The sequence below is a fragment of the Zeugodacus cucurbitae genome, chromosome 6 (assembly GCF_028554725.1).
Source record: "Zeugodacus cucurbitae isolate PBARC_wt_2022May chromosome 6, idZeuCucr1.2, whole genome shotgun sequence".
NCBI lineage: Eukaryota > Metazoa > Arthropoda > Insecta > Diptera > Tephritidae > Zeugodacus > Zeugodacus cucurbitae.
In genome coordinates, this window is record NC_071671.1 from 26,228,285 (window position 1) to 26,249,101 (window position 20,817).

The 20,817-nt window shown below is 32.1% G+C and overlaps 3 protein-coding genes across 7 annotated transcripts; 1 reads left to right on the plus strand and 2 right to left on the minus strand.

Annotated features, from left to right (window-relative positions):
- Positions 1–602: 602 nt before the first annotated feature.
- Positions 603–3,868, minus strand: LOC105213985 (CTTNBP2 N-terminal-like protein). The gene is made up of 5 exons (XM_011187118.3): positions 3,673–3,868; positions 2,761–3,589; positions 2,508–2,694; positions 2,297–2,439; positions 603–1,860 (listed from the first exon to the last, which is right to left on the minus strand). Exons 2-5 carry the CDS (start codon positions 3,572–3,574, stop codon positions 1,160–1,162), a joined length of 1,845 nt encoding a protein of 614 aa, XP_011185420.2. The 5' UTR covers positions 3,575–3,589; positions 3,673–3,868; the 3' UTR covers positions 603–1,159.
- Positions 3,869–4,197: 329 nt separating this feature from the next.
- On the minus strand, positions 4,198–6,401 carry LOC105213986 (nitric oxide-associated protein 1). Its single transcript, XM_011187119.3, has 2 exons — positions 5,751–6,401; positions 4,198–5,689 (listed from the first exon to the last, which is right to left on the minus strand). The coding sequence occupies exons 1-2, from the start codon at positions 6,265–6,267 to the stop codon at positions 4,215–4,217; spliced, it is 1,992 nt and encodes a 663-aa protein (XP_011185421.2). The 5' UTR covers positions 6,268–6,401; the 3' UTR covers positions 4,198–4,214.
- A 452-nt stretch (positions 6,402–6,853) lies between these two features.
- On the plus strand, positions 6,854–18,359 carry LOC105213987 (longitudinals lacking protein-like). 5 transcript variants are annotated; one of them, XM_011187122.3, is made up of 5 exons: positions 6,854–7,011; positions 7,084–7,299; positions 14,613–15,505; positions 17,844–17,930; positions 18,003–18,359. In XM_011187122.3, the coding sequence occupies exons 3-5, from the start codon at positions 15,404–15,406 to the stop codon at positions 18,195–18,197; spliced, it is 384 nt and encodes a 127-aa protein (XP_011185424.1). In that variant the 5' UTR covers positions 6,854–7,011; positions 7,084–7,299; positions 14,613–15,403; the 3' UTR covers positions 18,198–18,359. The 5 variants fall into 5 exon arrangements, with proteins under 5 accessions (XP_011185424.1, XP_011185423.1, XP_028897300.1 ...); XM_011187121.3 differs by having other exon boundaries at positions 6,861–7,018; XM_029041467.2 differs by having other exon boundaries at positions 6,874–7,299.
- The last annotated feature ends 2,458 nt before the right edge of the window (positions 18,360–20,817 follow it).

Sequence of the window (20,817 nt, forward strand, 5' to 3'; positions counted from 1 at the left end):
ACTCTTTATATTTGTATGCAAACTATAGGAAATTACAACAAAAAGGCATATAACGTTACACACCTATTAAGCTTAACATAATTATGTTTATTTTAATTTCCACACAATAGTTGCGTTTAATTCGCAATACCGTAATCCATTTTTTGCTGGCTTGTGACGCCACATATTTTCCTTAGTTGCTTTGTAATTACGTGTAATCTAATGAATGTATGTAATACTTTTGCGCATTGACTGACGCATTGCCTCATTAACAATTTCTTTTGCTGCCTTTAATTTTTTGCTTTTTTGTTTTGTTTTCTTTTTCACTCGTCAAATCGAGCGTGTACTACTTTCTGTCAGTTTTTTTTTTCTTTCTCAAAATTAATATTTATATTTTGTATGTTTATATATAATACTAGAATTTTGAAGTTTTTTTTTTGTATAACTGTTATTAGTAACGCATATAAGTTTTAGTGATTATTAATTATACAACTATGTATATATGGCCATGATTACGTTTCGATTTTGTTTTTATGTTAGCGTATAGTAGGGACTACAGTGTAGAGATTTGTTTGTTTTTGTTAAATGTATAAATATTTTATATAAAAGCAGAATCATAGGTATAAAATAGATAAAACTTTGCAAATAATTTATTACGAAAATTACTTGAACAAAATAATTTTGCGATTATTTGAGTTTAAATAAAAAAAATACATTCCAGCTAGGAACATTACTAACCAAATATTATAGCTGCAGGAAGCATATATCGTTAAAGGAATTAACTTTTTTTATACGGACTTGTATAAGCAACTTAGCAAATATGTTAAAAAAATTACATGAATTTCACAAGCTGCGGAATATTTAGCGTAAATCCTAATTGTAAGCTTTAAACATTTAAACCAAGCATATGGTAATGTGTACTGGTTATGCTCAACTAAGAACCGAGGTATAATGTGAATTCTTAAATTTTAAATTTTAAACTAATTTTCAACGTAACGCAAAAATGAGTTTCTAAGCCAACTTACGCGTACGCGCATGCATAAAACATGTGCATTGTGTATTAGTGTTTTTTTGTAATTGCATATCGATTTTATATGTAAATCTTGTAATTTTTCACGTTCCTATTAAGTTTTTTTTTTTTTATATGGAAACATATACTGTGTTGGAGGTTTTAGCGTATCTAATTTAATTTTGTATTGGGTGTAGCGTTTGCGACACCAACTGAATTGGCTGCATTTACACCAACTGTGCCGGCGACAGCACTGGCCACAGCAATCGAACTTAAACGCGACAGCGATGGTTCACGTTTTGGCGGTACAATGGGTTTATTGGGTGGTATAGGTGGTGGTGCACCACGTGCGCCAGCCGGTGGCACTGTAACGGGTGGTACTGCAATTGGCACTGGATGTGGCGCCGTCGCTGCCTGATCCAGCGAGTGCGATGCGGCCGCGGCAGCAGCTAATGCAGCATATTTACCGCCGGGTGCACGCTGTATAGTTGCGGTTGGCTGCATTTTCACGGGCGAGGGTGATGGTGGTGCACCCGCACCCACAATTGAGCCACCAGCACCAACTACAGTACCGGTTGTTAGATTACTTGCTGTTGAGGTAATTGCCGCTGATATGGCAGCAGCAACAGTTGTTGTGCTATCACCGGTTATATTGCCCGTATTGGCTAATGCTACTGTTTGCAGTGGTATGGCAGTTGCCACCGATTGTGCTACGGCTAGAGCGGGCATGGCGTTGCCTACACCGCTACGCAATGTCTGTCCGGGCGCACGTGCAATGCCGGTTGTTGGACCAGAAACGGGTACACTCGTTACAGTCGCTGTTGGTTGCACGATTTTCGCAATATTTACCATGGGTGTGGCACATGCATCATCTGTAAATAGAAATTGTTTAATTTGGGTTTACAAACTTACACATTAGTTATACAAATATACTCGTAACACAACAAATAAGTAGCGTAATATCGATGCAAATGAAGCATGTGGTGCAACAAAACTTACTGATAACTAACAAAACAAACAACAGTATAATCTGGTTAATAATGATGATGAGCGAACATAAAAGTTGTAAGTCAGTGCGTTACCTTCAAAATTGTTAGTGAAAAAAATGCTGCGATTTTTTATTAATTGATAAAATACTAACAAATAAAGTCACCTTTATAAATTGGGTTAGAAGAGGGTAACTTGGTTTGACTTTAATAAATAATGTTAGAAGAGTTTAGCAAAATTTTTCCGCTTGAAATAAAAATAATTCTTCAATTAAAATTATGTAAATATGCTATAATTTGTATGCTTAGTTTGCACGCTCACCACTAAGTGTTCTAGCTTTGGCACCGCCAACAAGTGTACCGCTCACACCAGCCGCCACACTTTGTTGTAAAATCTGCTGTGATTTCTTTAAAGCCTCATTCTCAGCACGTAGCAATGCTACCTCTTGTTCGAGCTCTTTAACTCTGTAATATTTATTTATTATTATAGTTTATATATTTTATAGTTTTGATTGTTTTGTCAAACTAATTACCGCGTCTCTTCCTTAGCAGCGGTTAATTTGAGAGTTTTTCGCTCATTCTCGAATGCAGCAGTTTGCTTTTCCATATCCTCTTCCATGCGTAATGACTTTTTACTCTCCTCTTCGAGACCCTCCGCAATGGTGTCGGAACGTTGCTTCTCCTCTGCTAGTATTTGCGCCAAGTCTTCGGAGCGCTTTCCTAAAATTTTAAATTATATATGAAATTACTTTATTGTAATAATTCAAAGTAGTTTTACTAACTAACCCTCTTCAATGTATTTCATAAGTATCTTTTTACGTTCAGCTATGAGTAATAGCACAATTTGCTTTTGACGATTGCGTTCGTAATCTAAAGTTTCTTGTAGCTTTTTCATTTCTTTTTCCATTTTTTTCAATTGCGCACGTTCTTCTTCCAACTCCTGACGCAGTTTAGTTCGCTCCAGTTCTAAGCCGTAGGTAATGTCATCACCCTGCGCTGTATCATGTTCGTGCTTACGCTTTTCCTCTTCTAATTCCTGTAACATGCGTTGATTGTTCTCCAAAGATTCAGTAAGTATATTGACCATACGCAAATGTGTAGCGCGTTGCTTGCTAACCATTTGATATTGTTGCTCCATTTGTTGTTCGATAATTTGTCGCACCTCCATTTCTGCTTGAGCCGCTTGTGTGGAGGATTCGCGTGATATCATATTGCCGGCTAGCGCAATTTTATCACGGAAAATGGCCGCGTATGGATCATTTGGTTGCACACGTTTTGAACGCAGTTGCGTTATATATTGTTTGACACGCTCATTCCGTAATGCAGCAATTACAACGTCGCGTGCCTGTAGTTCACCTTCCAAAAAATACAGCATCTTTACAAGTTCACTATGCGGTATTTCGGTTCTTCCGGTAATTTGGCCAGGCTTTTGTCCTAAGCCCGGTTTCATGGTTTGAAATTCATGCGTGGCGTTTATGCTTGCACTATTACTGCTGCATGCACCGCCGCTACCCGCTAAGCCATTATCGACTAGTTTTTCCACAAAGCGTGCGGTTCCACTGTTTTCTGAGGCGAATGGATCTGCAGAATTCTGTTCCATTTCGTCGCTTTATTACTTCACATATATAAATACAAGTTATATTATAAATTTGATTATGTACCGAACGAGCTAAACAACTAAAAGATTTTTTTACATACGTTTTACAGTACTTAAGATAGCCTCTCAAATAGAAACTAATGTTCCATAATAAACTAACACAAATCAATTTAATTTATGCACAATTAATAAAAAACACTTCGAATCTTTAAATTTCTCTTAAAATTTTCCAATTCTTCCAATTTTCTTTGTTGTCATTTTTATCTCCTTATGTACCCAATGAAGTTTTAAAATGTCAAATTTAATGCTGAAGCAGAGAACGTATAACAGGGTTGCATAGCTAATGTTGTAATCAAATCAAAAATTTTACTACACTGTTTAATATAAATAAATCAGATTTTTAATACATATAGTTTATAAATTTTTAATATCAATAAATTATTTATATTAAATATAGAAACATTGGATATATAAAATCTTATAAATCGAAAAATATATATAAAGAATACCATATAATTTTTTTAACCCTTACACGCCTATAAGTATGCAAGACAGTTACAATGTTGGCATCGTCGCCAATAGAGGGATTCGTTAATCAGCACATTCAAATTTAAACAACAAAGACATGTTTTGTATGATTCTTTTATTTTTTAAATGTAAATGGTTTTCCTAGATTATATGCTAAGGAGTTGCGTATACGTTTACCCACTAAACGTTCTGCGTATGGCACCAATGGTGGTGTACGCACATAAATTCCACGCGCTTCTGGCGTCCATGCTTTAAATGTACAATCACTGGCATAAGGTACTCTCAGTCCAACCCAACCAGCTGACGATAAGACTATTTCAGAGCTTATTGCGTCCTCGTACTTGCCCACAAGTTGTATAACTTCATTGCAACTTTTCAATCCTGGCCAACGTGCTAGACGTGTCTCATCGCCGTACGGTAATCCTAGTATCTCCGTTCCCAAGTATTCGTTATACATTTCTTCAGCTTTCTCTGTGTGCGCAATCACCAGTGGTAGGTGTAACGAACTGTATACAATTACTTTTACCCAGTCAATTTCAACATATTTACATTCAATGAAATCCAAACGAGCCAACCCGGCTAGGAAGAGACTCATACCCGGTTTCAGACGTATAGCTCTAGGTGTAATCATATCATGTGGCGTCAGTTGTTGCAATTCTTGCGTTGTAAGCAACTCGGTAAACTGTTCTGGATGCATTACACCCGGTGTGTCATAACACCATTTCGCTTGACGATATCGCGGATCCTTTTCATTCAAAGTTACTATTGGTTGTGTACCGGATGTTACGGCGAATGAGTCCACAGTTTCTTCATTATTAACAAAAGTTCTGCCAATTTTACCAACAAGACGAGCTGCGTTAATGTCACCAGTCTTTTGTGCTTTTCGGCGGCGCATTGCATTCTCAGCGTATTTCTGTGAACGTTCAGAAGTTAAACGACGGAAACGTTGATATATTCTTATATCGGAAGGCCGGTGTATAGGGAACTTCAACATTTGTAGAGTTGTGCCTGGCCAAGGGCATGTCGTTGCTTTGCGCACTAAATCTGTTGCCTCCGGTCGGCAGTAATCAGAATTTAAAAGTATATTGAAAAGTGAACTTTTTCCAACATTCGTGCAACCAACTAAATAAACATTTCCCTTGTAACCCCAAATTTTATGAAGCTGCGTTATGAGTTCTTCAATTCCGTAACCCGTTTTAGCAGAAATTAAGCTAATGTGTTTAATGTTGAGCGTGTCGAATCCACACTGCACCATTTGGTCTTTCAAACAACTTTTAGCATGATCCAAGTAATTATTGTGATCTCGCGGTAGTAAGTCCACTTTATTGCCAACTACAAATACTGGGCGTTTGTGACCAAGCACATCGCCTATACCTGGCCATATGGAGCATGGGAAATCCAATAGATCCACAATTACTATTGCTAAAGCATATTCATCTCTAATCCGAGATATGGTTTCGACATATGATTCCGGACTTATCTCAATATCTAACGCGATATCATAATGCTTTAGAAAATGACAGCGCTGACATGTTATTGTTTGCAGCTCTTTATTCGAACGACCTTTAAATATCTCTGCCGGAATGTAACCTAGATAAAGTGTAATATTATAATTACGTATATTAATATTTAGCAACACAAATGTACTAGCCTGGCAAATTAGTCCGGGTACAATGCAAATGCGCTCCACAACCACTACAAGGCACGGTTGAAGGTTGTATACTACTATCGGCTGTACCAAAAGGGGAGTGTGTACCGCTGTCATTGCCCTCATAAAATTCATAATCTTCCATCCAACTGATTGGGAAATTGTTTTCTTTATCATCGTTTCCATTAACACTTCGTTTTGTTTCACTTATGGTTTGTGGTTGGTTTTGTAAATAGCGTAATTTAAGTTTTTCCTTTACGACTTCTTTATGTTTATAAGCGCGGAGTTGTTGAGGGCTCATAAATTCTATTTGCTCTTCTAGTTTGTTACTATATAGAATTAGCGGATGCTTTGCATACCGCTCTTGTGCAAGTTTCCATTCCGATTGACGCACGGAAAGATTATGATCATTTTCATTTACGTTAGCCGTATGTTGACAAAAATTGTTGCTACAAAACCGCACATTGTACTTAATATAACTTTGTAAAGTATATTTTATTGATCGTCGTAACGAAAGCATTTTAAAATATATTCTTAATTAGCATAATGCGGGAACTATCAAGTAAGATTTAAACAACAACAAATATATAAATTCACGTGCAAATAAGAAAATAGGTGCAGTAAAATCATAACACAAAACAGCTGTTGACTTTTTGATTTTGGTATAGGGAATAAATTAGATGTGGGAACAGTTATTGGCTAATTGGGTTTGTTCGTTTTAATATTTTTATTCAAAGTATAATGAAAATTAAAAATTTTATAATTCAAATTATTAAACACTTCAAATATATAAAAAATATATTAATCAAACGAAATATTAGCTTAAACTTGTGAAAATAGCAAATTCAATTACACAAAGAGCTTTTCAAGCATACTAATATATTTAATAATTATTAATATAATTGTCATGTAAATATATTTAGTACATAATTTAATGTATAATGACATAAAAGGTATTTTAATTCTTAGTTTTAATTGGTATTCTAATTCTAAAAACATAGGTTTTATACATTCAAATGTCACTTATGGTATTATTGCACAACATTTTACGATAATCCGATTAGCAACTCTGTCGAACTGTTCTCAATGTAAACTCGCTGTAAAGTAAATAATCGAAAGGAAAGAAGAACGACTTTCATTTTGTTTTTCTCGCTGAAACTGAAAGGCGGTGATTGAGTGAAGTATTGTTTTTCATCGGTTGCATCGAATAGTGCAAAACAAGCGGAATTTTTTCAAATACAATTGCGTGTACACTACGGAAAACGTAACGTGTAAAAAATAAATGCATAAAAAATAATAAGTTGAAAATTGAAAGATTAATTTTCTTTTAATAAAGGAAGCGAAAAAGTAGAAGTTGAAAGTGAAAGAGGAAAAGAAAGAAATAGATAGCCGAAGCGAAATCTTGGAGAAAAGTAACGGAAGAAGAAGAAATTGTGCGGTGTGCATTTCTATGTTGAACGCCGTGAAAGACGAAAGAAAAAGCAAGCCAGCTACTGGTACTAGAGAAAGGAGCAGAGCAGCGTGTGCTTAATAAAAAAGTATTGAAAAAGAGGTAAGCTTAGGAAACAGCGGTGCGGTGAAAGCAAGAATGAATGACGAAATGACCATGTATGCATACATGAAATTTAGTGAGTAACAAAGGAAAGCAAAATATTGTGAATAGAAAGATACTGTGTGCTTTGTGCAATTAAAATTATACGTAAGTTTATGCAGTTGTAATTCATAGGTATTAAGTATATGTAGTGCATCAAAAACTAGTGGGTGATAGTTGTAAACGTTCACGCTGATGAAATGTGAGGAAATTGCGAAAGAAGTTTCTTGTAAGCAGGAAAATGAGACAGTGCACGCGTTAATATAAGTGAATATGTTTGTGTGTTTTGACTTCAAATGCGTGTGTTTGTGTAAATGGAGTAAAGTCATCGTTGATCGACAGTGGACAGAGAACGTTAAATATAGAGAAGGTCCAATTGCGGACCAGCGTGTGAATTGTCAAAATCTAACAAAACACGATGAGCGTGTTTCACCTCAGCCAGCTCGGAAGGAGAAATTTTAACAGCGTCACGTTAACATTGCTGAGCATTAAATGAAAAATATGCTCAGAGATTTACATTTCTATTATATCGGAATGTTAGCCCGTTTGCTTATATATTGATACATTTATATGCAATCTTATGTGCTAATATGATATTTATTTATGACTGCTTGCAAAATTTATTCAATTCAAATAAATTATGCGATTTCAGAGGCATATTTGTCGGCATGTTTAAGCGGACCTACATATGAATGTAATGTTTTAAAATAATATACCTACTTTCATAAAAAATGCTTTTATTTTTATATTAAATGCATTTCTTACAATACTAAAATTAACTACATATTTCATTATATGAGACTTGTATATACATACATGTGTATACCTAGATATATACAAAAGCGCTTACGTACATACATACATATGTAGATGCATATGTATGGACATCTTCCAAAATTCGTATTGTCTCGTTATCACTTATCAGTGAAGGTCATATGCACACATTGTTACATATGCATTTACATAAATATGTTTGTATGTCATTGACGAACAAGTAATGCATACACAAACTTACATTCGCATACGCGTACACGTAAGTTTGTCACCATCACAAAAAATCAAAAGTATTTTCTACAAAAACAACAAGCGCCTCAAACGCATAAGCAGCATCACAAGTCAATATGGCAGCCAATCAACGAAGCCAAATTTTGTGGTACATACAACAAAACCATTTTCATTCATGAACGCAAGCGCACATTCACTTGGCAAAGTTGCTTCATTCATAAAAACAACGCCATACACACCTCCCTGCGCATGCCATGTCTACAAACGGCTTTTCGCGACGATGACAAAAATCATAAATTGAAGATTTTTCTAATGTTCCCTCCAGAAGGAAAATTTACAACATCGCAAAAACCTAGGTACAAAAATGCCAACATAGCCCTTGAGTCGATTTAAAATATTTTTCAGCAAAAATTCTGATTTGAGGATCGCAAAAATTTATGTCGATATGTTTGCATGCTCATACATATTCATACATATTTACGACAAGCCGATTTTCTACCAACAACGCAATGTTGTGTCGTTTTGACGTCGCGCAGGCGGCCATCAAACCTTCGACACATCGAGCTTTACAGAGGCGTTTCAAGTGATCCCTCCCTAATTATAAATGCGCTAATTATGTATTGTATAGTATTGACCTACAATTAGCAAATACAAATAATTAAATGTATTTAAATATTCTACCAATGTATTATGCCATATTTCAATGTACTACGACTGATTTCTGTAAGAATCAAGACATAAAAATTCAAACGATAACATGAGTTGGGGACCTGGACCCCTTCCCTTCGAACGTGCGACACTGCTTTGACTTGAGAACAAAAAATCACAATTTGCGGCCATTCGTTGTCCGTGGCAACGAAGATTTTACAACAAACCATGAGGCTCATATTTACGCACATATGCATGTAAACAAATTTACAAACATTATGCGTATGGTTCTTTCGATTTTGTTTACATGCACACATAATTACAAATTATGCGCCAACTTTTATTCTTTTGGTATATTATCGAAACTTTTAATAACCAAAGAAAATAAATATTCATATGTATGCAGTATATAATTATATTATATTTTAACATAAGTATATAAAATAATTATTTCATTATATACTTCAAAGCATTTTCTGGAATAAATCATAAAGTTTTGCATATATACGTATGTATTTTGATATTAAATGTAAATGAAATTATATAGCGAGTCGTTTGCGCACTGTATATAAGCGAATCTGTAAGCGTACAGTTATTAACATTCAAATTAACACAATTTTTCTCATTTAACACTGAAACCGCTCAATTCTGCTATTTTCGAGTGCGCTGATGTTAAACCTGTGGTGAAACACGCTAATAATTTTCTGTGGTGAAACACGCTCATCTTGGCGAGTACCCCTGCGAAAAGAGGACCACTTTGACAATCGGCACACCATGAACCTTCTCTATATTATACGTTCTCTGCAGTGGATTTGTTGAAGTAAAAGCAAAGAGCTGCTAAGAAATTGAGAGAGAAAGAGTAGCCAGACAATTGCGAAGAAGCAATAAGCAAAGAAGTGAAGTGAGCGTGGCGTAGTTGAAAAAACGAAAAATGAGTCCAAGGCGACCTAAAAAACAATTTCTATGAAAAAGTGGTTTTTCTAGAAATGTAAGTTGGGTTTTTATTGTTCAGTTGTTGCTACTAAACTACTGTGCTGCCGTGACTATTTGTATTTCTGTGTGTGTGCACTTTTGTTCGTATTGCTATTCGCCGTCTGATGACCATGTTCAAGCCGTTGTTTGGTTTGGTAAATTTGACGGCTGGTATTGGTTGTGCAAGTGCAATAGTAAACTCAAGAGGCAATGCATGCAGGCAGGCCTGTAAAGATGTCGGCAAACAAGAAGTGCATTTATTACACAATATTTTTTCTTTATTTTTTTGTATTACTACCACGTATTTGCCTTATCGATTTGCGTACTAAATAATAAATTGTGGCATTAATTAATAGAAGAATTTTTCATCTTCTCTTAACTAGATTAATGGCATACCTCTTTTTTGTTGTATGACAAAATTGTATTGATTGTTAATGTCTATGCTCGTTTGTAGGTCCAAAGATAATCTGTAGTTAATTTTTAAAATGCTGTGATGGTTACTATGTATATTAATTCACGTACATTCCATGCATAAATGCAGTTCCAGCTGTCATATGAAATTTTGAAGTTTCTAAATTTATTTGAATTTATTAATAAGTACGCTAATTAGATAATCTAAATGCTTACTTTGGGTCAATTAATCAATAATTTTAAAAGTGTTTCCGCAGAATATTAATCAGTAGCACATTGAATGTCAAGCGGCTTACAACATTATTTGTCCAGCTGTTGCACGAATTTCATATTTAATGATATGAATCCTTATTAACAAATTTGTATTTGTTTCGCAGAATACAACAGTATATTATATATGTCTGAATAAATCTATCGTTCCCGCCAAATAAAAAGTCATGCCAAATTGTACATTCGATCAAATAGAGATCGGCAATATCAGTTAATATGTGGGTCTATGTCTTTCAATAATAATTTTTCATTATTTTATTCTGCATCTACATTTTACATATTTCTAACCACTATACACGTTATTCACAGCTGTAAGAATCATTAATAATCATAATAATTTTTTAAACTTTTTGCAATAACCAAAGTATATACAAGTTTCTTGCTATTTTCTAATGTCGACTCGTTGAATTCTTCGCTTTTCGCTGCTTGGTTGAATGTTGCAACTTTTTACCAACAACAACAGTATTAAGTGTTAGCAGCAAAAACATTAAAGTGCTGTTGTTGTCAAAGTAAAGTTGCGAAAGAACTGTGAGTGACGGAAAACAACTCTCGAATCAAGTAACTGCCGGTGAATACATTACTAATATAAAGCAGCTTATACACATTGAGACGAAAGTATTGTAGATCCAATAGTTGTGAGTTAGCATGCGTTTTCTGTGTTGGGAGCAAAATATGTAGATTGGTTAGAGAAAAAGATCGTTCGTTACCTTTTCTCAAAAAATCCCGTTCTACCAATTGCCACATATAATTAGTAATAGTGGTTAACGTTTTGTAAATTTTCTTTTCTATATTCATTTATGGTATCTTCTTACTATAACTAGTGCGTATTATTAATTTTTCTGTAGACATAAACCAACTGCAATGAAATATTTCATAGTCGGTATGTTTAAAGAATATTCAAGTTAAGTATTTGAATGATATAAAAGTAATTTTAAATACCGTTAAAAATAAAACTTCTCATAAATGGTGTGGACAATGAGATTATTTATGAATTTATCGTGGAAATATTTTATACCAACGCCATTGTTTTCTATTTGATTTGAATGAAAGTTCTACATATTTGAATGTTAAATGTAATGTGAACAAATACCTAAAACTAGTTATTTTTATTTTATAAATTAAATTTATACACAAGCAGCTGTAATATTTACATATTAATTTCCGCATATTTTTTTCATGAAATTATAAAGTTAAGAAAAAGTCGCCAAGTTATTTTTTGGTCACACAAACATAGTAACTGACTTGACTGCACAGTAACTCATTATTTATGCTGCCTTAGCGCTTTTACACAACTCATTGGATGAATTTCTACTGAGCAGCCAGACAACATGAACGATAATGAAATGAAAAAAAAAAAAAAAACACACACACACACAACTGCTACGATTGCACAATAAAATGTGAAATAAAACGCTCATGGAAAAGTAACACATAGCTAAATTTAGCTCGCTTTTTAACTTTTTACACTCTCTTTCTCCTAGTTTTTGAATTGTTTTATTTTTTCTTCATTGCTACACATTGGCACATTTCACACGTATTAAAACGCTGAAACTGTGCGCAGGCGTAACAGCAGTGATCAATGCAACTGGTAAAGTATAAATTATAGCGGTGGGAGGGTGCTGAATTTGTATGGCAAACCCTTTGCGTTGAAACCATGTGGTAAAACATAACTGTGTTTGTACAAAACACTAGTTCTATGAGAATGATTTCGTAAATGATTTTAGTATAGTAAAATTTTTTAAAGTTAAACAGTTTAAATAATATGACGGCCGATAGCTGATAGTTTCACTATACAGTATAAAAATTGAAAACCAGCCTTCAGATAACTGTAATGTCACAGTTTTTTTTATTCAGTTCTCAACACAATAATAAGCTGTTTGTCTAAATTTACTGTCGGGTATACTCATATGCATGTACATACATATGTATGTAATAAAAACCTACATTGCACATGTGTTTGTTTGTCGTTATTGGTATGAGGCAATGTTTTGGTCTCTACCAACGCGCTGAATCACCAGTTAGTTATATGTCGGTTGACGATCTGTACGCAGATGATGCAGTGCAGCGTTGTGCAGTGGGACAGCTAAGTAGTTAACAGCGCAGAAATTGCCTTGAAAAGTGAAAGGTATTTTTTCGCTTGGATTGGTAACGTTGTCGTCGTTTGCTTGCTCTCCACCACTGCTTATTGCATACTACGTTTGGCTCATTTTACTTTGCTATTTTTCTCCTTTTACTTTTAATGCTTTCATACCTGCACATATACTGTATACCGTGTATATATGTAAATATGTATTTCCACATCGGTAATATATGTATACGGATGTTTTTAAAGAGCGCCAACAAAGTGATATTTGTGTATGCACGTGTGCTTAGCTTATGTGTGTCTTTAAAGTTTTGTGGGAGCTTCCAGTCGCGCACTTGTGGTATGAAGCAACATTTTATATTACTTGCTTTTGTATGCATGGGGTTAGCGCAATTGCATTTTCAATAATTACATATATTTGCATATGTGAGCGTTTGACATTTTTTTGTTAAAAAGAAAAATTTCATTTTTTTTATTAAAATGATACTTTTTCGTTAAATGAAAAATTTAATTTTTTTATTAAAAAAATATTATTTGTATTAAAAAAATATAATTTCTATAAAAAAATATATATTTTTTAATTATATAATATAATTATTATAAAAAATATGTACTTTTTAATTATATAATATAATTTTTATAAAAAATATAATTTTTTTAATTATTTTATTTTGAATCTTTATAATATTTAAGAATTTTTAGAAAATCTTTGGAAAAAAGTAAAATTTTTATTTTATTTGTCTAAGGTTTCTCAATGTCTTATGCTAGGAAATCCAAGTTGTTTTCATTAAATTCAGTTTTCCGCCCTACCTGGCTCAATATACTATTTTTTAACCGTTCTAATACTTCAGAGTACTTTACAACTTAACCCAACTTTCTAATACATATTTTAGGAAAAATTAGTTGCTGTTGTTGTTGTAGAGACACAAAGTGCATTGCTGTATTCCAACTAGTGTAATCATGAAAGATCTCGAAAATTAATAAACACATCATTCACATACACATCCGTATGTACTGATTACCCTATGGTGTTTTCAATTTCTTATAGAATCTAATTGATTGGCGACCTATTTAATTGTTGTTCTGCGCTTGCAATATGCATTTTTTATTTGCTTTTAATTTTTAAATTTTTTTATTTGCAAAAAAATATGCATTTATTATTACACCGAAGATTTGGCGTCAAAAGAGCACAGCACACACTGATACAAACAGCAGAAGTTTTAACTATAAATGAGTACTTTGAGTGTGGTGCGGAATGTAGCTTTTTCCTGAACTAAAAGTGGATTTCCTTGAGCGAAAAATTTTTGCATTTTACTGATTTTCGTATGTGGGTATTTGTTTTGGAATTTATTTCTTACATACATTACGATGCAGCTATGTAGCAACTTCTCTACTATTTTCTCTAAACATTTTATTTACTGATTAAAACCCATTACATTTTTGCGGTTTCTCCACACTTTTTATATGTATATTTATTTTATACTTAATTTTTTTTTTTTTAATTTTAATTTCCTATTTTTTTTTAAATAAAATTGTTTATTTAATTTAAAATTTTTTTTTTTAATTTTATTTTAATTTTTTTATTTTTGTTTTCTAGTTTTTTTTTTATTTTTGTTTTCTAGTTTTTTTTTTATTTTTGTTTTCTAGTTTTTTTTTATTTTTTGTTTAATGTTTTAATGTGTTTTTCATTTAGAGTTACTGCCATTTAACCCTTTGTTAATAATCGCTAAATTTACACCGCGCTCTCTCCAATGAATTAAAAACTCTTCGCTGTACACCCTTGTATTATAATTTAAATTTTCATTTAGCAAAGGGAAATTTACTTATCATTACTTATACATGTGTAAATATGTGAATTTACATTTGTTGTTTTTATTATTTACAGAAATTCCCAACGTTTCCACATTAAAGCAACAATAATCAAATAGAAGTAGCGGAAACGCTCTCGTGAGTTGAATTACTGATCGCGCAATACGACGGCATGCAGATCTGATCACAACTGTGCCCTGTACACCAGCATATGCAAGCAATAGTCCGAAAGAAAAGCCAACGTGAGAGCAATTTGGTTTTCGTATTTGATTATTTTGTATTTGAGTGCGACTATTGCGAATTCTCTGCGCGCTCAAAAGTGAAAGAAAAATAAGAAACGAAAAACAAAAAAAAATAATAATATTTAAACTCTGAAAAGATCAACAGCACTATTTGTCGAAAACCAACAACTAAATACGTGTAACGCGAATTAAATCTGAAAACGGTGGAGCAGCAGCAGCATCAGCAACAGTAACAGCACAAGACTAGCAACTGAAAATACCAACAAAACTTCCGATACACAGTATAATAGTTTGCATTGCGATTTTGTGGAGCGCCCATGAGTGTGAAGTAGTTGTTTGTATTGGAGTAAAGGCACTGTGTGATTTTGTATAACTCTTGTTGTCGTCTCTTGACCCATATTGGACTATATATTTCACAAAGCAGAGTTGCAGCTTTGGCAATAAAACAATTAGAATTTCAATAAATTGAAAAAAAAAGAAATAAACGCTTTTGGAAACTCTTACAACTTAAATTCACCGATTATTATAACTGACCCCGAGCAACGTCATAAGGGCGCTGTGCTGTACGATATAATTATTATAAATTTTCCTGTCTGCGTTCGTAAATAAAAACAAAGCCGCTTTAATGATGTCGTCTGATCAACAGTTTTTCCTAAAATGGAACGATTTCCAAACGAATATGGTGACCTCGTTCCGGCACCTGAGGGACGAGAAAAGTTTTACAGATGTAAGTATTACGTTTGCAATTATTTGAAAATGTAAAGAGTGTGTAGTTTTCACAAGATTTTGCTATTTTCTTTTTGTTAAATTACGGTAACTTAAAGAATCACAAATTATATTTTTAATAGAATTTTAAAGTGAAATATTTGTTTAAAATATTGCTAAAAATTAAATGCTTGAAGATATGTAGTAAGAGTTCTTTTGAAAAGTTAACAAAATAAAAAAAAAAAATAAAAATACAGTGGAACTTCTCTAACTCGAATCACCATAATCCACAAAAAAACTTCGAGTTATAGAAATTTTCATTAAAACATAAATTTTTTCAAAAAGCTGTAAAATATAGATTTACCCACAGTTTTAGTTATTTACTTCGCAAAAAGTTTTATTTAAATACATTAAAACATAAATTCTGTAATTTGGTTTGTTGTATTTTGCAGTTGTTTGGCTCTTGACGTCTGTATCCCATGCCTTTGTTATATGATTTATGCAATCCATTAGTGTTTTGTTTATATGTTTTGTTCGCCTCCTTACAATATAGAGAGACTCTTTTAAAAATCTGCATCGATAGTAAAATTTTAAATTTTTTATTTTGCACTTGTCGAAAAGTTCGATTTATGGAAGGAAATTTGTATGAAATTTGACATCTATTGCTAATTCAAGAGTTCAAGTTATGGAGAACTTCGAGTTATAGAAATTTGAGTTATGGAAGGAAATTTGTATGAAATTTGATTTCTAAACGCTATTGCCAAATTTAAAAGTTCGAATTATGGAGATCTTATAGACTTATAGAAGTTCGAGTTTTGGAAGTTCCACTGTAGTTCCTTTTAGTCAATAACAAATCTTAGTAGCTAATTGGTAGCTTCTAAAACGGTCTATTTGCTTAAACAAATTATAAAGTGAGTTTAGGTCAGTTCTATGAATTCTGCGAAACCCCGAAATATCCGGATTTAGCCCTTTTCACTATTAATGCGTTTAACTAACTAACTTATTTGCCAACAAACTTCTTTAATATACATTTCACAGCTATTGAATTATTAACCATTGAAAAAAATTTACAAAGTTCTCAGTTCTTCGAATTATGCGAAACCCCAAAATATACTGATTTAAGGTTGCCGGAATAAATATTAATACGTTTAAGTAATTATATTTGCTAACAATCCTTCAGTTCCCAGCTGTTCAATTATGAAAATATATAAAGTGAGGTTAACTCAGTTCTTCAAATTATGGGAAACCCTGACATATCCAGATTTATGGTCGCCTGGTTGTCTTTAACTAACAATATTTGTTAACTAACTTCTTGAAATACATATGTCGCGCCAACCCTTCTGATATAAAGTTCCCGGCTATTGACTTTTTTAATTTCGCTTTAAAGCTGAAATTATTATTTGGTAAAACCACAAAACCTTGTTGTTATGTTGGGTTTATAGGTCATTATTACGTTAGTTTTCTCAGATAACCAGCTATAAAAAAAGAAATAACAAATTTTATATTATGGATTGAAGACAGCTTAGTAATCCTATTTCAGCTGAAGTACTGGTTATGGAAAGATATTAATCCAGTCTATAAATAGACACGTGGGCTTAAATGAAACGAGAAAACCTACGTTTTTAAGAAATATAGATCCCTGGACCACTTGCCACAGAAATAAGGCTTATAATAGTAATAATTATCGAAACCCAATTTCTTCCATTATAATATTGAATTAAACGATTAGAAAACGATTTAAAACTTACCGGAACTTAGTTCTTGCTTTTAAAACCATTTTCATATAGTAGTGTGATCTTCATTAAAATTGGTTAGTCAAATATGAATGTCGGCGAGAATAAAAAACAAAAAGTGTAAAGCTACAAGAATCTTACCTTGGCTGTAATTTGTTTTCGATTTAACGAAAAAACTCTTTGGCTATTTTGTTGTGTCATTGAGCCATGAGTTTCACTTTTCGCTTCTTTATTATCCATTGCTTTCTTGGAAGTTTCGCCATCAGCGGTTATTGCTGCTTGTGCTGTTAAATTGCATTTAGTATTTAATGAGTTATACATAGATTTTGTTGTTGTTGTTTTAAAGGTTTTCAAAACTAGAAGACTGCTTTGTTGATGATATACATGAGTAAAGAGGTGTAAATTATCGTCTGCAGTTACAAACATACATACATAACAGATATTTAATATTTATATACAAATGGTTACTCTGGGTGCATAAAGAAGGTGAAAGAGATGCACCGTAAGAATTTTATGATGGGTTCACAGCTAGCAACCAGCTAGACACTTTTTGTGTAGAAATATATTTTTAGTATTTTAAAATTGTAATGTCTTTTTTCTACAATAATTCATGCATAATCATTTCAGGTAACCCTTGCCTGCGAAGGACAAACTTGCAAAGCGCACAAAATGGTGCTATCCGCATGTAGCCCGTATTTCAAAGCTCTTTTGGAGGTACGTAAAAAAATTGCAATTTTTTTCATTAAAGTAAATAAATAAATTTAATTTAAACATTTTTTATAACAGGAAAATCCCTCGAAACATCCCATAATTATTTTAAAAGATGTCTCATATATACATCTGCAAGCTATATTGGAGTTTATGTATGCCGGCGAAGTAAATGTGTCGCAAGAACAATTGCCGGCCTTCTTGAAAACTGCTGATCGCCTCAAAGTGAAAGGTCTGGCAGAAACTCCCAGTTCTATAAAACGGGAAGGTTGATGGTGGTAAATAATTAAAATATAATAAAAAAAATATGAAAAGATACGACTATATATAATAAATACAAATAAAAAAAAAAAAACAAAATATACACCTACAACTAAAAATAAGGAATGATTATAATTTTAAATAAAAGTAAATAAAAAAGCAGAATTAAACTTATTTTAAATGCGTAAAATTATTTGTAATTAACTGATAAAAATTTAGTAAACTACTAAAACTGCATAAAAATAAACGCTACTACTTATTACAACCATAAATAGTGGAACAAAATATTTAATTGAAAGAATTTATTGGAACCCAAATGTTTACTACTGCATTCTCTCAAGATCGTTTTAATATTTATTGATTGGCAAAAAATGCCTACAGTTAAATTTTAAACTGAAAACTGAAACATAAAGAAACTCAACATAATATATCAATTTCCATAATTATTGCTTTTTGTTAAACATTTTTATGTAATTTTTTACACAAAGCTGTTTCACATACTGACTTATTTATATACTATTACTAAAATTATATAATTTTCACACTTTAATGCGTATAATAAAAAAACAACAACAACTTAATTGCCACTAGTTGGAGCGTATAAAGAATTTTGTAGTATATAATATTATTAATGATAAAAACAATTATATATATATATATAACTATATAAACGATACTGTAGAATGCTAAATAAATAAAGTAAAATTTGACAATTTGTAAAAAGGCGAATGAACGGGTTGAAAACACTAAGAATGGGATTGTACCTCCTGTTTAGCACTAAGATATACTAAGCTACCCATTTAGAGTTGCAATTATTCGTACATTTATACTATAAATACATACAAACAGACAAGCGGCGTGTGCTACATTTTTCCCCCCATTTTTCATGGCAGTAAAATAGTAATTATACAGTTTTCGACAGCTTCACTGCTTTGCTTTAATTTTACATACAACAAAAATATAAAGAAATCATGAAAAAATCGGATTTTTCTCAACTTTGCTTTCTTAATTTTCACTTACAAAAAAATAGAAAAAAAATCATGAAAAAATCAGATTTTCTGTACTGTGGTAAGCTTTTTTTTCATAACTCAACCAGCTTAACCTATAACACTTTCGATAAGCGCTTATTACTACTGATCGTCACATGAAATTAAACATTTTGTGGTTAAAAAGAAACTTGTGGTTGTTTAAAATTCTTGATTATACACTTTTTATTATAACTCAGCAGCTGTAAGGCTGTAATTGTTGTAAACAAATATTTTTTATTGCATCTAATTTAATATTTTTTAAATTTCGAATTCACCACAGCTTATTGAAAGTGCTATAGTATGACGCTCTATCTAATACGACTTGCTTCCAAAATAGTTTATTGTTACACATTCACACACACAATATCAAGTAAATGGCCCCAAAGCTTTTGTAACATAATAGCTCATTTAATTTAAAAATTAATTGATAAATTTGATTTGTGTTCAGCGATTTATGTTTGCGTTTCAATTGGTTTCAGCATAAATTACATTGCAGTTTTTCAATTAAACTCAAATATTACGATTTTTTTGTTATTAATTTTTATTTTTTAATTTTTATAAATACACACTAATGATGATTACCACTTTAAAGAATTTATTTCAGTTCATGAAACACAGTTGGGAATTGCAAACATAATTATAATCGCTATTAACTTTTAGTTTATAATAAAATAATATATATATATATTATATAAAGAAAATCGCGCGATAGAAAACAAAATTTTAAATTTATATAATACTTGCAAATAATTATAATAGTATGGAAAAATATAAGAAATATATACATACATACATGTGAAATATAGTTTTTAAATGACACAAATAAATTAAAACGCCAGAAATTTGTTGGTTTTCATTTTGAATTATTTAAGTGCCTATACCATGTAACCCACGTAAAATTAGGCGATTTTCGTAAATTTCTTTTAAAGAAAGTACTCGATCGAATGTTTGGGAGTTTTTTGGACTTTGTAAGGTCTATTTTCAGCTATATTTTATGAATTTTTACAAAAAATATTGGAAAAATTACCGAAGTTTCCCAGTTGCTGACCTGATTCCGGCCGAAAGAGTTGCAGAAACAAGAAAAATACAAAAAGGTTATTAAAGTTGAAGGTATTTCCTATACTATATACAACCTACGATTTTTGAAAAAAAATAATAAAATGGCGTAGTACTGAAAAAAGTTTTTTTTTTTAGGTAAAAATGGAGGGTTTTTAAAGCCAAATTAACAATTCAACCAATCAAAAAGATCGAAAGTCTTTGTACAGTAAATACATATATTCGAGAACACTCAATTTCAATTTGAATTCGATCGGTCAATTCCTCGTAATTCCTCCTTCAGTTATGATATGTATATATTTTTCAATTTAAAACAAATTCAATTTTAAAAAATGTCGTTTCGAAAAAACGGGTTTAAAGTTTCAACTATAGAGGATTTTACTTGCGAGCGGTATCTCTTTAGAACGTTTTCATTTAAAAACTATCTTGCCGATTTCAAAGGTAAAAAAAATAATAATAATAAAATCGATTTTTTAAAGTGTCACACTGGTAAAGCCCCTTAAAACTTAATAGAGAGATACCGAGCTTCTGAACTTTGTTTTTATTGT

What these genes read in the sequence shown, in the direction of transcription:
- LOC105213985 (XM_011187118.3), bottom strand. Translation starts at nt 3,574, where the DNA reads ATGGAACAGAATTCTGCAGATCCATTCGCCTCAGAAAACAGTGGAACC. An exon ending in TATGAAATACATTGAAGAGG is followed by an intron (nt 2,695 to 2,760) that starts GTTAGTTAGTAA and finishes TTAAAATTTTAG; the next exon opens with GAAAGCGCTCCGAAGACTTG. An exon ending in GCTGCTAAGGAAGAGACGCG is followed by an intron (nt 2,440 to 2,507) that starts GTAATTAGTTTG and finishes TAAATATTACAG; the next exon opens with AGTTAAAGAGCTCGAACAAG.
- LOC105213986 (XM_011187119.3), bottom strand. Translation starts at nt 6,267, where the DNA reads ATGCTTTCGTTACGACGATCAATAAAATATACTTTACAAAGTTATATT. An exon ending in TACCCGGACTAATTTGCCAG is followed by an intron (nt 5,690 to 5,750) that starts GCTAGTACATTT and finishes CACTTTATCTAG; the next exon opens with GTTACATTCCGGCAGAGATA.
- LOC105213987 (XM_011187122.3), top strand. Translation starts at nt 15,404, where the DNA reads ATGATGTCGTCTGATCAACAGTTTTTCCTAAAATGGAACGATTTCCAA. An exon ending in ACGAGAAAAGTTTTACAGAT is followed by an intron (nt 15,506 to 17,843) that starts GTAAGTATTACG and finishes TAATCATTTCAG; the next exon opens with GTAACCCTTGCCTGCGAAGG. An exon ending in ATTTCAAAGCTCTTTTGGAG is followed by an intron (nt 17,931 to 18,002) that starts GTACGTAAAAAA and finishes TTTTTATAACAG; the next exon opens with GAAAATCCCTCGAAACATCC.